The 15,748-nt window shown below is 30.9% G+C and overlaps 2 protein-coding genes and 1 long non-coding RNA gene across 3 annotated transcripts in view; 1 reads left to right on the forward strand and 2 right to left on the reverse strand.

Annotated features, from left to right (window-relative positions):
- Positions 1–3,059, reverse strand: part of LOC105145626 (uncharacterized) — a 30,174-nt gene extending 27,115 nt beyond the window's left edge. The window contains exon 1 of the mRNA XM_087403351.1: positions 1,692–3,059. The gene's annotated coding sequence lies outside the window, so the exon portion shown is untranslated. The remainder of the gene's footprint in view (positions 1–1,691) is intronic.
- Positions 1–15,748, forward strand: part of LOC147910396 (uncharacterized) — a 52,154-nt gene that overhangs the window by 19,781 nt on the left and 16,625 nt on the right. The gene's annotated exons all lie outside the window — the stretch shown is intronic.
- LOC105145597 (zinc finger matrin-type protein 5) lies at positions 5,532–6,646 on the reverse strand. The gene is made up of 3 exons (XM_011055261.2): positions 6,320–6,646; positions 6,053–6,190; positions 5,532–5,814 (listed from the first exon to the last, which is right to left on the reverse strand). Exons 1-3 carry the CDS (start codon positions 6,444–6,446, stop codon positions 5,579–5,581), a joined length of 501 nt encoding a protein of 166 aa, XP_011053563.1. The 5' UTR covers positions 6,447–6,646; the 3' UTR covers positions 5,532–5,578.

Genomic DNA, 15,748 nt, shown 5'->3' on the forward strand with positions numbered 1-15,748 from the left:
CGTCTTATAAAATTGAATGTTTGCTTTTGGAGATCGATGACTGATTTACATATATTTGTGCTCTTGCTTACTCTACTAACTCTATTCCAATATAAGATGAATCAATGAAATCTGTCTGATTTATCCATTTTCTTTATGAATTGTTTCGAATGTTTGTTTGGGACTAACTCAACATAATCGAGATTCCCAACACACTCAGGACTATCGCCCGATTCTCCGCGTATCCTGCATATCGGCAAGGTCACGACCTCCACCGAGAATCGTGACTGGATTGTACAGAGCTCTTCAGGTCGTTGCCATCATCACGCCGTCATGTTGCATTTATCGTCCTGCCTATTTTATTTTTCATAGTTTATTTTTTCACGTATATTCCAAAAAGTAATATAATCACTTATCTTAATAGTCACAAAATAACAAATTGATTGTTCATTATTAATCATTCAAAAAAAATGTACTCCAGATACCATCCCAGATATCCATTTGATAATAATGGAATTCCCATATCAAAGAGATAAGCTTTTAAAAGTTTAAAAGCGCTATCTATAAACAAAAATCCGATTTAAGTTTCCTATACGCTTCAACGTGCATTCCGAGCACAGAACATAAGACGGTATTCTATTTCACGCTATGTCCGGCTCAGCTGTCAGTGTCAACCCGCACTCGCGAACGGAATGCGTGTAGGATCTTCTGTAGTTTACTAATTTTATGGATATCTAGCAAGAAGTATGTGTGAATTGAGAAAAATTGGCGAGAATTGATTCTGCCAAATTATACACTCTTGCATTTTTCAATTCAATTCTTTTCCCTAAATAAAGAAAGTTGTGTATATCTAATGATAGCGGTGACCAGACGAATGCGTCCTTGGCCTATCCAACAATCAGAGATTTTTTATTCAAGACATGATGTCATGTGCACGAGAAACGGTGCAATACAGCGTACATTGCAATGAGCTGACGGCGCGCAAGAAACTTTCTGTTTCTGTACTACACATATTCGGCATAAATGTATAGGAATTGTAAACTTAAAGTCTTTATATCTATACATTCCAGGCAAAAAGTTTGGAAATATTTTTTTAAACATTGACATTTTTGAAATTACTTATTCAAATATTCATAACATAATGTGTTTTTTTTTTAAACAATGTTCTTTAGATTCAATAATTGTTATTAGATCTGAAGAATTATTATTAAAAAAACACATTGTTATGGATATTTAAGTAAGTCAAATTAAAAAAAAATCCATTTTTGGAAATATTTTCAAACTTTTGTCCTAGAATGTATATCCTCGATAACATATCCATTAATTCTCGAGTTTCAACTCAGTTAAATTGCAAAATGAAGAAAAGCCTTTATTATTCATGTATTCTAAATATTTAATCTGATAAAATTTGTATAAGTTTTAACATGAAACAACTTTAGAACTTTAGAACTGTATAAAATAATTGTAGAACTATACTTCCGTTTAAAATATTAAATTAATTTCTCGATTTAATTCCAAATTTTTCTTAGGATATTATTTTCCTAGTTCCACACTTTAAGACACAATACAGAGCGATCTGCTCTTTTTCGAATATCTAGTATTTCCCATACGTTCGTGTTTGCTTCTTTCACTTTGATTTACGAATTTTTACGATCCCGATCGCTCGTATGGGCCCATGTCACGGTCAGAAAAGAATTTATCGTGGGACTCACCGACGCGATCTGGAAGGGTCCAGCCACGAATTCCAATCTCGCTAAATCGCTAAAGGCCCCTCCAGAGGTGGCACTCCGATTTTTTCAACGCGTCCACCAGGCGCTTGTGAATGATGCGAGGTAGACTCCAGACCGGCGCTCGCGAACACTCATATTTTCTCCGCACAAATGGAGTACACTCGCGAGATCAGTTCGTCCACCTTTTTACCCCCTAAAAAGGAGTTTCTTTTTTCCTTTTGTTTTTTTTTTTTATTTTTTTTTAAATCGACGTCAATTCGACAGACGCGGCGCGTCGCGTCGCATCGCGTTGCGTCGCGTCACGTGCCGACTTACACTGTCGTGGCAACGAATGCTCCGCCACTGTGTTCCATAGCAACATCACCGTGTGAAGGCGGGTTTGCTTAGCGATTGGTGTAAAGCGATCTTGGAAGGGAGAACGGAGGGGACTTTGTTCGGACAGAGAGAAAAAGCCGAGAGCGATCATCCCGGCTTTTTTCGTGTAACGCTCATACCAGCGCACAAACGTATATTTTTGTGATATGGGAACTAGATATCACATCGATTTTACGAAATTGTCGATAAAATCGTAGTGTTGAAAATGGATGTGGTGTGGGTCCGTGCTAATAAGAATTGCCAGGATTGGCTCTTGAAATGTATTATTGATACATAAATATTAAAACGTACATTTAAAATCTCAAGTCTCGTAAATAACGTGTACTCTGATTGAGCTAAGAAATATATACAGTTGATAAAAGCAGCAATATTACATGGACGCTTCGTCACAAAGTATTAAAAAAATAGATCACACTATTATTCAGTGTAAATATTGAAAATCTATAAACGTGGGACAATAGATTTTCAATACTCGCAGTGAATAACATCCAGGATGCAATATGTATACCTGTGGAAGATCTATAGCATTGTTCAGTGGACCTGACGACTTGAGCTTATCTAGCTTTATTAATTTTTACTCTCACAATTAAGCATGATTTCAAATTCTATATGTTACAATATACTGTACGTATTTCGACTATGGTTTGAGTCATCCTCTCAGCGGTATCAATATTTAAATAACGAAATATCGATCAAGCAAATTAACTTGCGACCGACGTGACTTTCTGTTCCGTTCCGACTACTGGACTGGTAGAGAAACTTTTTACGGAACGGAATTCTAGTCAATTCAATTCTCTAGTAAAAATCCGTTCCGTGTACATGGGACGACATCCTGACTTCTTACAGCCCTTTGTTTTATATCAATTTCAATAGTCAATTTTATTAGTTTTAAAAATAAGAATTGAAGAAATATTTTTTTATTGAAAATAAAATTATACGTACCTGATTGTGAGTGTTTCTTCACCCAAAAATTTGGTAATTCTGAAAAGAACTGTTTAAATAAGTACTAAAATCAATTAGTAGTCTAAAATCAATTAGTAGTCCAATCCAAATTTCAATACTTTTTCGTGCAACTACTTGCTGTAATCGTTTTTGCACAGAAATGCTCAAATTTTCAAAATGTTACACTTCAATAGTAAATCAATGTTATTTTATATATATAATTAAGATTAAAATGTAAAATTTTAAGTTAATCTCTGTATAGCAAGCTTTTCTTTATATTTAAATTTATCTAATAAATCTATAAAAAATTCTTAATATTAATATTCTCGTTTTTTAATATATGTGTTTTAAAAAATTTAGATAATTAAAAACACAGATTTTATAAAAAAATTTTATGGAATATTGTTTTTAAACATTAATGTCGTTATTAAATATTCTTTGCCAATACTGAAAATTTATACTTCACATTACGTACATACTACAGATTTTTAATATTGGTATTATATATGAATATCGGACGACAATTTGAGATATAAAAAATTTTTTAATAATTAAATTTCTATTCAAATAAAATATTTGTAAGTTAACTAAAAATACGATCTATATATTGAATATAAAAATAAAAATTACAAAATATTAAAATGACGATAAAAATAATGGTTGAATTCGTTATATTGTCACTGAAAAATGTAACAATGTATCATTATAGAAAGAAAACAGTGACAATAATAGTAACGATATTACAAGTAATGCATTACTTTCCAACTCTGAGCGTAAGACATAATATTTTGAAAATTCAAGCGATTTGATGGAAAGAAGATTGCAATAAATAATTGCACAAAAAAGATGGTAAAACTTTCCTTTTACACAGTCAGCTCCAGATGATTTACAACTCATCTTCATTCTCAAGGAGGTCAAGGTCATTGACCTTTTCCGTCGCTCGTTCATTAAAAAATTATGAATAAAATAATTTTTAAACATAAGGTACATGTTTATTTTCCCTCGATAGGAAGTAGGGAAAGACTTCGCTTCACGTGGAAAATCGTGCGCCCTTTGATAGGACATCTACCTAGCTTTCCCCCCCCCCCCCCTCCACTTAATCAAATCTTAATAAATAAATTATATAATAATGCGCTATTTATGAACTCTCAAAATCCTCTGAAAGCCTCTGAAAAGTGAGAAACTATGAAAATTCTATCTTTAGAGATATCACTGAATTCCCGAATTTTAACGAAATTCAAGGATTTTTAGACTTGGAAATGATTTTCAGAGAATTCGCTGAATGTTTTCGTTGAAAAGTGAGAAACCACGAAAATTTTATTTTCAGAGGCCTCACTTAATTCACGAGTTTCAGGGACTTTCAGACCTTTGAAAATGATTTTCAGAGAATTCGCTGAAAGTCTCTGAAAAGTGAGAAACTATAAAAATTCTATCTTCAGAAACATCACTGAATTTCCAAGTTTCAGTGAAATTCAGAAGCTTTCGGACACTTGGAAATAATTTTCAGAAAAATCGCTAATAATCCCAAAATTTCCTTAAGAAAGTCTCTGAATGTTACTAAAAATCCTTGAAAAATATTTTCAAGCATTTGTAACGAAATTTTCAGACATTTTTTCACTAAGGTAGAGTCTCTCCTGTCGACCCTTAAACTTAATCAATCGATTAAATGTTAACTGTGATTTGTCAATTCTGAATATTTGTCAATACTGAATAGAAAATGCGATTGTTCAGTTCCAATGTAACAATTGGTCGATTAAGTTAATCGGAGTTAATGAGACCGGTTCAATGTGTTGGAAAATGTCTGATATATTAAAGCTCGTTTCTACTAATGTAGATTATTAACTTTAATCTCGATTCAACTTTACTCCTTATCTTTGTCTAATTCTTAGAAATAATAGACCTTTTAAGAATTTGATAAAGAAAAAGAATGTTAATTGTGAATCGAAATTAAAATTGCATTGATAAAAACATTGTACGTCTATGTTTTGCTATGAAAAAGTTCTGCACCATGTCTATTTTACAATGGATGTGGTGTATGTCCGGCTAAGGGCTTCTTTCATTAATTTCTGGTTAAATTAATCGACAATCTCGTAAAAATTCCACCAGCCTTTTAATGTATCAGAATATCTTCTCTTTCTCTTCTGAGATAAATGGTTTAATTCTAACAATCGCGATGATTAAGTTGACCCTCAATTAATCGGAATTGGTGAAAGAGACTTTAATAAGAGCTACCAAGATTGGCTCTTATTAACACCGGCATGCTTCATATCCATTTTCGACACTATGATTTTATCAACAGTTTCATAAAATAATCATAGTAGATCCCATATTACAAAAATCGACATTGGTATAAGCGAAAAAGGTTTGCCAATATGCACTCTCAAGTTTCTCTCTGGTTCGAATGATAGTAATGCCGGTGTCATTTATTATAGTTTGAAGCTTGGTGGGATAAATGTATAATTTGGGATTTGGGATCGTCACTCCGAGGAGCTGAACACGATAGGATTATCAATATAAATACATTTATTTTTAGAATTTTTGAAATCAGTCTTTCAACCCCATTTACTAAAATTGCAGTCCATCATTCTTTCCGACATGACGGGCTGCAAAGAAGGTGGTAAATAAGGATAATCGATTAATTTTGACGGTGTGTTCCACATCAAATGATTAAGATCCTCAGTGTCGCTCGAGTCGATTACATTCTCGAAATATTCCTTGATAATATCTTCTGAATTTGGCCAGCCATCCCTAGGTTGAGCTATTGAGACTTTGGACTTTTTCATCGCAGCTAGAAATAAAAGTTTATCTATTGAAGGTTAACGTTTTATGTGGCAATAATAGAATGGTTGATAGAATAAATAGAATAATTAGGATCTATCCAAACAAACTTGCATAATTGTATAAAGAAAATTACCTTCATTAAATTAATTTCATTTCTGTCATAAGAATGCACGTAAAATACAATTCGTTAACTTTCTTTGAGTATATTTATGCAATTATGGATAGACCCTAATTAAGATTCTTACCAAGCTGTTGAAGTTCCCATATCATTGATGGTGTGTAATGCGAAAATCGACAACCAGAACCAAACGCACAGTCTCCAATGGTCATATAGCGTTTACATGGAGTTTTGCAGTATTCTTCCTTTAATATCGTTTCTGGGTCTAAAGATGTTAATATAAATTAGTGCATTATAATCTGATTAATTATATGCAAGTACAAGAGAGGTTATGTCAAATATATAATGGCATTAAACAAAGAAGTAAATAAGAAAAATATTGTTTAACGCTTACCTTTAAATGTGCTGTAATGACTCGCTCGATTTGTCATGTGCTGCATACTAGATAGATGCTTTTTACGAGCTTCGACATCATCTTTGAAAGATCTGTCACAATAATCGCAATAGTATGTCTTACCCATTGACGTATATACGATTATCTTGTAGGAAGAATACAAATTCTATTAACAGTTACATTGTATTGCACGACAATTGAATGAATATATTCAACAATAGTATGTATTTAAATATGAATCATCCTCAAAAGATGTATAAAACAAAACAAAGCAAAATCATACATGATAATAACTAGAGCAGTAAGTTTATTCGCGTTGCTTAAAATCCCTAAAAATATTTGTACTTCAAACGAGATAAATATATATTCTAGCATTGAAAAGAGAGAGTAAGCGAAGATTCTGAGTTCAAAAAGTGCAAGCAATACGAACAGACCTATAGTCTGTTTTCTGTTCCTGCACTAGAACTCTTTCTCGCTTTCGACAAATATCAAACATATACCTTTCTCACTTTAAGTTCCAAAAGTGTACACTAGTTCAGCCATAGAAAACAGATTTCTAAAGGATCAATCATGTTATTTTTTCTCTTAGAGCGAAAATGTAAAAAGTTAAACATTTTTTTATATGTGGGTACATATGTATATACATACATAAAATTTTCACTTTTCACGTTTCCATATCAGCGAAAAAATTTCATGATTGATCCCCCCTAATTGTTGTTAGGCAAGCCGCTTTTTTCGGGCATGCGCATTATAATACTAGGAAGATTTAGTAATAACGTATATAAGTGGAAAAGATAAAATATTTATTTTGGCGATATTTTGCAGCAGAAAGATAAGGAACCTAGAAACCCTAGGCCAGGGTGAAAAAGTATAAATTATTTTATTTAATTTTATAATTTTTTTTATTGATTTTCTAAAAATTTTTTATATAATTTTTATAGAACGTCGAAATAAAGCTCCTACGAGATCCGTATAATTTAGAATTTAATACTGCAGTGGTACTATAATATATATACTTGAACGCTCATGAGTGAAAAAGACGACTCGCCTATAAAGCTTTGCGTCCACGATGCTATAGTATACCTTCCAACAAGCGACACAATAGATCATTACATCCTTGTTGTTTGCCAATGTTAAACAAAGACGACATGATCATTGTGTCGTATCATGTCGCTTGTTGGAAGGCACACATAGAAACCAGTCTGAAATCTTGGATGAAGAAAAAATTGACTATAATCACATTGGTCATGTGACGAATTATTCAATTCGTTAATTCTTTCTTCAAGATCTGGATGCAATTTCTAACATTGTAGACACAAGATAACAATCTGTACTTACTGAAGACCCAAGATATTACCATAACGACATCTAACAATGAGAGTGTTATATTAATCGCAACTTATTTTCAAGTACACAACAGGTAAGAAAAATGAAATATTTTTTTTCCACGCATTTAAAGTTAAAAATCTTAATTTAATTATGTAATATTACACGAAAATTTTATTTGCTAATATAAATTAAATTTATATTAACTATTTTTATAAATAATATTTTTGGAAAAATTAAGGATGTCATCAATTGCGATTTTAATAAAAAAAAAATTTATATATCTATCAAAAAACCTAAATTGACATTAAACAATTTTTTTAAATTCGTGTTAATTCGTGATAAATAAATGAATTAATTATATAACATTAAACACAACCCAGTAAACACCAACAAACAGTTAACATATCAATTTCACACTCAACAATATAAACGTAATATATAACATATATATATGATATGTAACAATTATCTTGTTGAGCATGTTGTTATATATGTTATTGTTAGTTGGTGTTTACTAAGATAAAGTTACTAGCAATTATATTTTTGTATAAAAGAAAGAATTATTATTATTATGTAAGTCATTATTGGACATTGTAATGAGATCTTTGGCAAATGGCTATATTCATTATTATGTTATCGAATTTGGATTAAGTTTAATTGATTGTTTCTTGATATTTAGATTTCAATTCGTACATTTAGTAGGTATGTATTTTAAATAAACGGATTACATTGTAATATACCGTCCGTTTTAGCGCGGTACGATCGTTTTATTATATTCTTACAATATATTTTACCACAACTTGTTCTTGTGCACCGCTAAACTATTCATACGTGGTAAAGTAACGTATCGACAAGAATGTCTATTATCCGTCGCAACGTTTCTCTTTCTCTATACATTAATTCAATACAATAAATATTCTTCATTCACAATATTCACTCCGACATAAACTAGACGACGTTACTCGATGATAGATCATTTTCGACGATACCAAAGCTTCGCTTTAATTTTCTACAAGCGACAATAGATAACCTATAGGTATTGCGTAATCACGTGATTCAAGACAATATTTGTTTATAAATTCGAAATTGGTAAATAAAAAATCGTGGACGTAACTACGAGAATGTAAATCGGAAATATCCACGAGAATTTTTTGCGGGAAATTGGTCGCTATCGCGAGTTCGAGATTTGATCTTAAAAGCTAAAAGTTAATGATACCGGATATAGGATGCAGGATATAGGATACAGGAATCGGGAATTGAAATCAAATATTAAATATCAGGAATTCAGACATGCTGTTCGATTATATCTGTTTTTATATGCTTGCTATTGAACAATAGCTGCACGTACCATTGCAATCAATATCAATCGCGCAAGAATATCGCGTAAAATAGTATATTATATTTGAGGAAATTTCAATATTACCGCGATACGTTTACTTATATTTACTTGTACAATAACTAAATTTGCGGAATTTTGTTACAATAAATACGTGTAATTATTGCTCATAGTCAGCGTTAAACGTGTAATACAGGAATGTCGCGCAATATTATTTAATACGTAATTCGTCAGCATCTTCAGCAAAATTGGTATAAATATCGGTATAAATTACAAATGTAAAGTAGAAAAACACGTGGACGAATGTGAAAATAATAAATTCGCAGTACCCTGCTTTGTGGACGAATAAAGCTAGCATTGAAGAATAAACAATTATTTGAGTAGTTTAGTTGCTGCTTCGCTGCTTCGTATTATGCACCTTGAATCGCTTACTGATCGATCGTTGCTATGATCACATGTAAGAAGTGATTGATAGCATACACAAGTGAATCTTTTTAGGCCTGATAAAATAAATTCTCATTTCAAGGATACATTAATACGTTAATTTATATGAAAAATGGACTAGATTGCAACAAAGTTGGAGGTAGCTGTCGATATTTGGGAAAAATTGACTATATTACATTAAAGAAGAAAACTGTAAAAAATTATAGCAGAATTTTAACTTTGGTATAAGAAGGTTTTGAGCAAGTAAACTCAAAATTATATTATTAAAAAACCAGACTCGCGCGTTATTTTGACAAGACTCTAACTTTTTAAGCAACTATAACTTCTGTATATATATATATATATATATATATATATATATATATATATATATATATATATATATATATATATATATTGCGCACGCTTTTAACTGATGCAGTAGAACCTCGATTAATGATTACTTTATAATTGCTTCATTATTGACAATAGGCCGATGAATCATACATTCATTTTTAACTACGTTATTTTAAATGCTTTCTAACATATCCAAACCATCTGAATAAGATCATTTACGTAAAATAAATAATATCGGAAAAATTTTAATAAGAAATATTACAGATTAATATATCAATAATATTTTTAATATATTCACAAGTTTTATTTTGAAGCACTAATGCAAGTTTCTGCGTTAAATAGAAGTTCTACTGCATTAAAAACATAAAATAATACAATAATAATAAAATACAATATCTTTTGTGTGTCCAAAAGTTTGTAAAATTATTTGAAAGTTTGGAATATTCTTTTTCTTAATTCTTTTTATATATAATTATAATAGTATAGGAAAGATGTTTCTAAATTTATAGTCCCTCTAAGTATAATAAGTTGAATAGTATGATGGGACTAATTATCAGTTTATTTTGCAGGTCAATACTTTTTTCCAAACTCTCAAAGGAGAAGCAATCCTACACATTTTTACACTTTCCACATTAAAATGAAACAGATATATACGTGTGTGTGTGTGTGTGTGTGTGTGTGTGTGTGTGTGTGTGTGTGTGTGTGTGTGTGTGTGTGTGTGTGCGTGCGTGTGCGTGTGTGTGTGTGCGTGTGTGTGTGTGTACATACATACACACATACACGCGTATTATATATATATATATATATATATATATATATATATATATATATATATATATATAAACTTTTTATAAGAAGGGAAAGAAAGTGAAAGAGAAAAATAAAAAAAGAAATTGTAGGAAAATGTAAAAAGTGCAGTCAAGAAATATACTTTTAGTTATCACATTCCATTTCAACATAAATTATAAATTAGGAATACAAAATAAAATCGTGCTTTAAATATTTGTGTATCATAATAAAAAAATATTCGAAAAACAGACTTTCATCGTTAGTTTTAGAATTGGAAACGCTACAACCATACCGTTTATTTTACACAGATACAGGAACTTATAAAAGTTAACATGCATATATTGATATTGGTACATCTTAATGTATGCTCCGTTTATCATGCGCAGGACGTTAAAGTTATATTCTATCGCGTTCGTCGCGTTCCACTTAACATACCTACCAGATATGAGGATTTTGCATTTGTTATTCTGTTGTTGTAGATCACAATTTATGTTGAGTATTATGTCGGGTAATTATATAGGGGACTATCTGTTCTCTTTTTTCCCCCTATATCATCGTTTTTTTTTTTTAGTGTTTTACATAGAAAGTATTGTTACCATGTTGAAAGTCCTTTGAAAAATCTTGAAAAATCTGCCTATATGTATATCCCTCCGTTCATGCATGGCAGTAATAACTCATAAAAAATGTAAGTGTAAATCGATAGTATGAGGATAGTTTAAGAAATGTGGTCATGTAGCGAATTGTGTGAAATGTACTTAAAATCGATTTATAGGAGTCGGCTCAAGGAACAATCTTGTTTTATTTATCATTATAGTTCTTCTTTACACAATGCAACTTTGTTCCAGAAAACTTTTTATATATCCACAAATAATAGAAATATTTAAATGTTCCCACATTTGTATGCCTCAGCCTGTAAATATCTCGTTTGAAAGATCCTCATTTTAGCCAAAGTAGAAAGCGCTTAAATCTCACTGGTCCCGGGCAAAGGCTGGATTAATTGTTAACGTAAAATAAACGGTATCGTTGTTCACAATAACTAGTGGCCCGAAGTAAACTAATAGTCAAATTCGTTCGGCTCTCCGTTGTTCGGCTTGTCTGGAATGCCTCGTATATATTTTACGCGCATAATTTACTAATTTATGGATGCTACATTATAAGGTACAAGAAATAGGGGATGGCGTTTGAAACCTGTTAAGAATGGCACTGACTGTAATAAGTAATATTCTATCTCCCGGCATCCCTGCATTTGAGTAAGCGTCTTATTTTTTAGAGTCGTCGGCAGTAGAATGGATGTTGACCTCCTGACGGACCTTGTGACCGCGGAAACTTGCTTGAATCTTAGTCGCTGCCTTATGCAAGTCTGGATCGGCCAAGTCGATCCCCTCTAATTCTTGAACAGCGTCTTGCATCTGCAGCAGAATTTGAACAAAAGAACGTAAAACGTAAAACGCTATGGTCGTTCGTTAATTTAAGGCACCCTAAATTTTTTTCATCCTCGGATACGGCTCCCCGAACTGGAACTTATTCGTAAACGGGATGTCTCTCACATTTATCGAAGTTACCCTTCTTATCTTAAATGAGACTGCATGGAATCCCGCTGTGCATCAACTAGTCCGTACATAATTAATCGATACGACACGAAAGTAACTTAAACATTGTAGGCCATACCGGTCTACTGGTCCTGGGATGAGCTTTAGTAGCGCTTCGATACCCAGATGATCATCTTCAGCTTGGAAGGTAACTGTCGATTATTCGCCGAGCATTCGTGGATCAATGTAATGTCAAAGAGTCTAACAATAGCTTTTTCTCACGGATCTCGGCACAGAAATGATCGATCACAGCGACCTTGTATATCAAAACCTGTCATTACCGCTTCATCGATCGAATCGATATCGGCATACCAGATTGAGAAAAAAAATTACTTTGATTACAACAGCTTTCTTAGCTATTTATTCTTGTTTTAATATATAATTTTGTTTTAATATAAAATGCAATGTAAAAACTACGCGATTATTACTTTCCAGCAATATAATTTGTGAAAAATGAATTTACTGAGATATTAATTTGCATTATTTCTTAAATATTTATTGAAAGATGACTATATAATTAATTCATTATTTATCAATAAAACTCTATTAATAAAAAATCTTTTCTTGTAACATTCAGGGAGCTTTAATCTAGGAGATAGGATATTTACTACATAAAGAGTGAGGTATCTTACTCTTTATCATAATGAGTTGCGTTCATCCTATCTCTTTAATCATTCTTAATATCAATAAATCAATAATTTTCAATAACTTTTAAAATTTGCTTGGAAAATTCTTGTTAAACTCTTTGTTATAAGCATTAATTAATCAAAAATGTTTAAAATTATAAAAATTATAAACTATTGAATTCAATATCGAGAGAGAGAATATATTATTTTCTGAATTTTATATATTTATAATTACTGTACACACACAGAGAAAAAAGTATTTGTGACTATAATTGTATGGTTAAAAAATTATGGTTAGGAAATCCATTTTTATGGTTACTGCTATTATTATAAGTAATAATAATAACCTCATATATGTATACTAAATAGTAATGTAATAGTAAATAAAAATAATCATTTTTATGTAATAAATGCAATCATTATTAAATCGTGAATATAATTATTTTCTTAACATTCGCTAACTATTTACATGATAATAATTATTAAGAGATATGGTAAAGAAAAACTAATTTGCATGATAAGGAAAAACTTATGCATGTCATATAGTAATGATCAGAGAATGCAAAGTTATTTTTTAAAAGTATCAAGTTACAGTTACTCGTTATCGAATAGAAACAATAACAAGTTACTAGTTATCAATTTTTAAAAATAACTCGTCACAGTTATCGTTACTTGAGAAAGTAACTTTTTGTTACTTTTTCCTTACTTTTAAAAATCGAACAACCACCAATTATAGCGACCGAGTGCCTAAGGGCTTTCTAGTCTCAACGCTATGAATGACTTGTGTTTACTCGAGCCGTATCCAAAGTACCGATAAAAGTAACTATAAAATTCATTATCGTTATCAAAAGATGTAACTACGTTAAGAGTTACCCTTAAAAAATTTTTCCTTTTCCCAAAAAATAACTGGGAAAAATAAAATTTGGGGTTTTTAAAGAGAATTTCTTTTTTTTTTGATAAAATGCAAAGTTGAAAGGGGGGGGGGGAAGGTGGGGTTTTAAAAAAAAATTTAAAAAATGTTTTTTTCCCAAAAAAAAAAAATTTCAAATTTTTAGGTTTTTAAAAAAGTAATTGCATTTTTTTCTTCCCTGTTTTAAAATATAATAATATAAATAATGGGGGCTATAATTCAAATAATTTTATTTTAAAAAAAAAATTTTAAAATTTAAAAAAAATTTAAACGGGGCAAAAATTTTTTTTTAATTTATAATAAAAAAAACTAAGCCCTAATTTCCGACAAATTTTGTATGATATTTGATTTGAGAATTCGAAAAACAAAAAAAAAACGTGTTTAAAATTTTTATGAAAGGGGGGGGGCCCAAGGCAGTTAGATAAAACAAACTTTAAACCCCCCCAATCAATAATAAAAGGGATAGGGATACATATTAAAATTTAACAAAATTTAAAAAAACCTTTTCTTCTTTTAAACGTTTTTCACTCTCACCAAATTTTCGCCCGGCTGCGTTTTCCTCCTCAAGGGGGCCCCGGAAACGTTGTTTTTTTTTGCCCGGTTTTTTGAGCTTATCAAAAAGAAACGGGGTTTTAAAAATGATTCTTGCCCGAACTTTTAGTAGAAGTATAATCGCCCCCCCGACTCGGGCGGAATCCTCCGCAAGGTTTTGCGTAGGTTTTTCCCAATTGGGGGGTTTTTTGTCGGTTGGTCTCTTTCGACGCGTTTCCCCACTTAAGTTTTTAGCGTGAGTCCCCGGAAAGTGCGTATTTTTTTGGCTTTTTGGGGGCCCCCTTTTTTTTTTCTTTTCGTTTTGGGGGGTTTTTTTTTCCCCCCCCTTGCGGGTCGTTTTTTGCGCGTTTTTGGCCCGCCTTTTTTAAAACTTCAAAAGAAGTTAAAAAAAAAAAAATTTTGCTTTGGGCCAAATTTTTTCTTGCCCCCCTTTTTTTTTTTTTAAATTTTTTTTTTTAAGCCTTTTTTTTTTTTTTTAATTTTTTTTTTTTTAATTTAAAAAAGGTTTTTTTTTTTTTTTTTTTTTTTTTTTTTTTTTTTAACAAATTTTTAAATTTTTTTTTTTTTTTTTAAGGAACTTTTTTTTAAATTTTTTTTAAAAATAAAGAAAAGCATAAGAACCAAAAGGGGAACGAGTTAATATTAAAAAAATTTTTATAAAAAAAAATTAATTTTTCATTTTGCGGGAAAAGGCTGAGGGGGGGAAAAAAATTTGACCAATTTTTCCCTTTTAATGTTTTTTCCCCCCCGTTAGGTTTTAAATTTTAAATTTTTTTTTTTAATCTTAACCCATGTTTTTGGTATTTAAATTTTATATAAATTTAAAAAAAACTCAAAAATTTTTTTTGGGAGTAATGCATTCGAAAATAAAAAATATTTTTTAAATTCATACCGACTGTTTTGGGGTTTTTTTTAACTTTTTTTTATTTGTTTAAAATTTAAATTTGCCACTTTTTTTAAAAATTTGAAAAAAAAAGGGAAAAAAATGAATAAAATTTTGTTTAAAACTGTAATTTCCCCAAAAATTTTTCAAAAAAAAAGGGCCATAAAAAACCGAAACCATAGAGATTGGGGGGAAAAAAGGGTGCGGTTTTTTAACATCCCCCCTATTTGAAATGGGTGCCCTGTTAGCAATTTTCCCCCCCTTTATCCCAAATTTACCCCTTTCCCGACAGTAGACGACAAAAAACGTTTTAAAATTTTATTTTCGCGCTGCCGTTTTTAAATTTTCGGCCCTAAATACTTTTTAATTTTAGCCTTGATGTGAAATGATTTAAAAAAAAATCGAGTCTTTTCCCCCCTTTTTTAAAAAAGGTTAAAAATTTTTTGGGCCCCAGTGATAACGAGTACGAAAAAGCAATATTTCACGGGGCGAAAAATTTTTTTTGAAAAACATAAAAAGTAATCCAGCAACTTTATTTTTTTTCATCCCTTTTTTCGAAGGAAAAAATAATAAAGAAATTCTGTTAAATTTTTCACCCCAAAACTATTTTGGGGTTCCTATATTTCAATTTTTAA

Source organism: Acromyrmex echinatior, chromosome 2 (genome assembly GCF_024713525.1).
Source record: "Acromyrmex echinatior isolate Ae372 chromosome 2, ASM2471352v2, whole genome shotgun sequence".
Lineage (NCBI taxonomy): Eukaryota > Metazoa > Arthropoda > Insecta > Hymenoptera > Formicidae > Acromyrmex > Acromyrmex echinatior.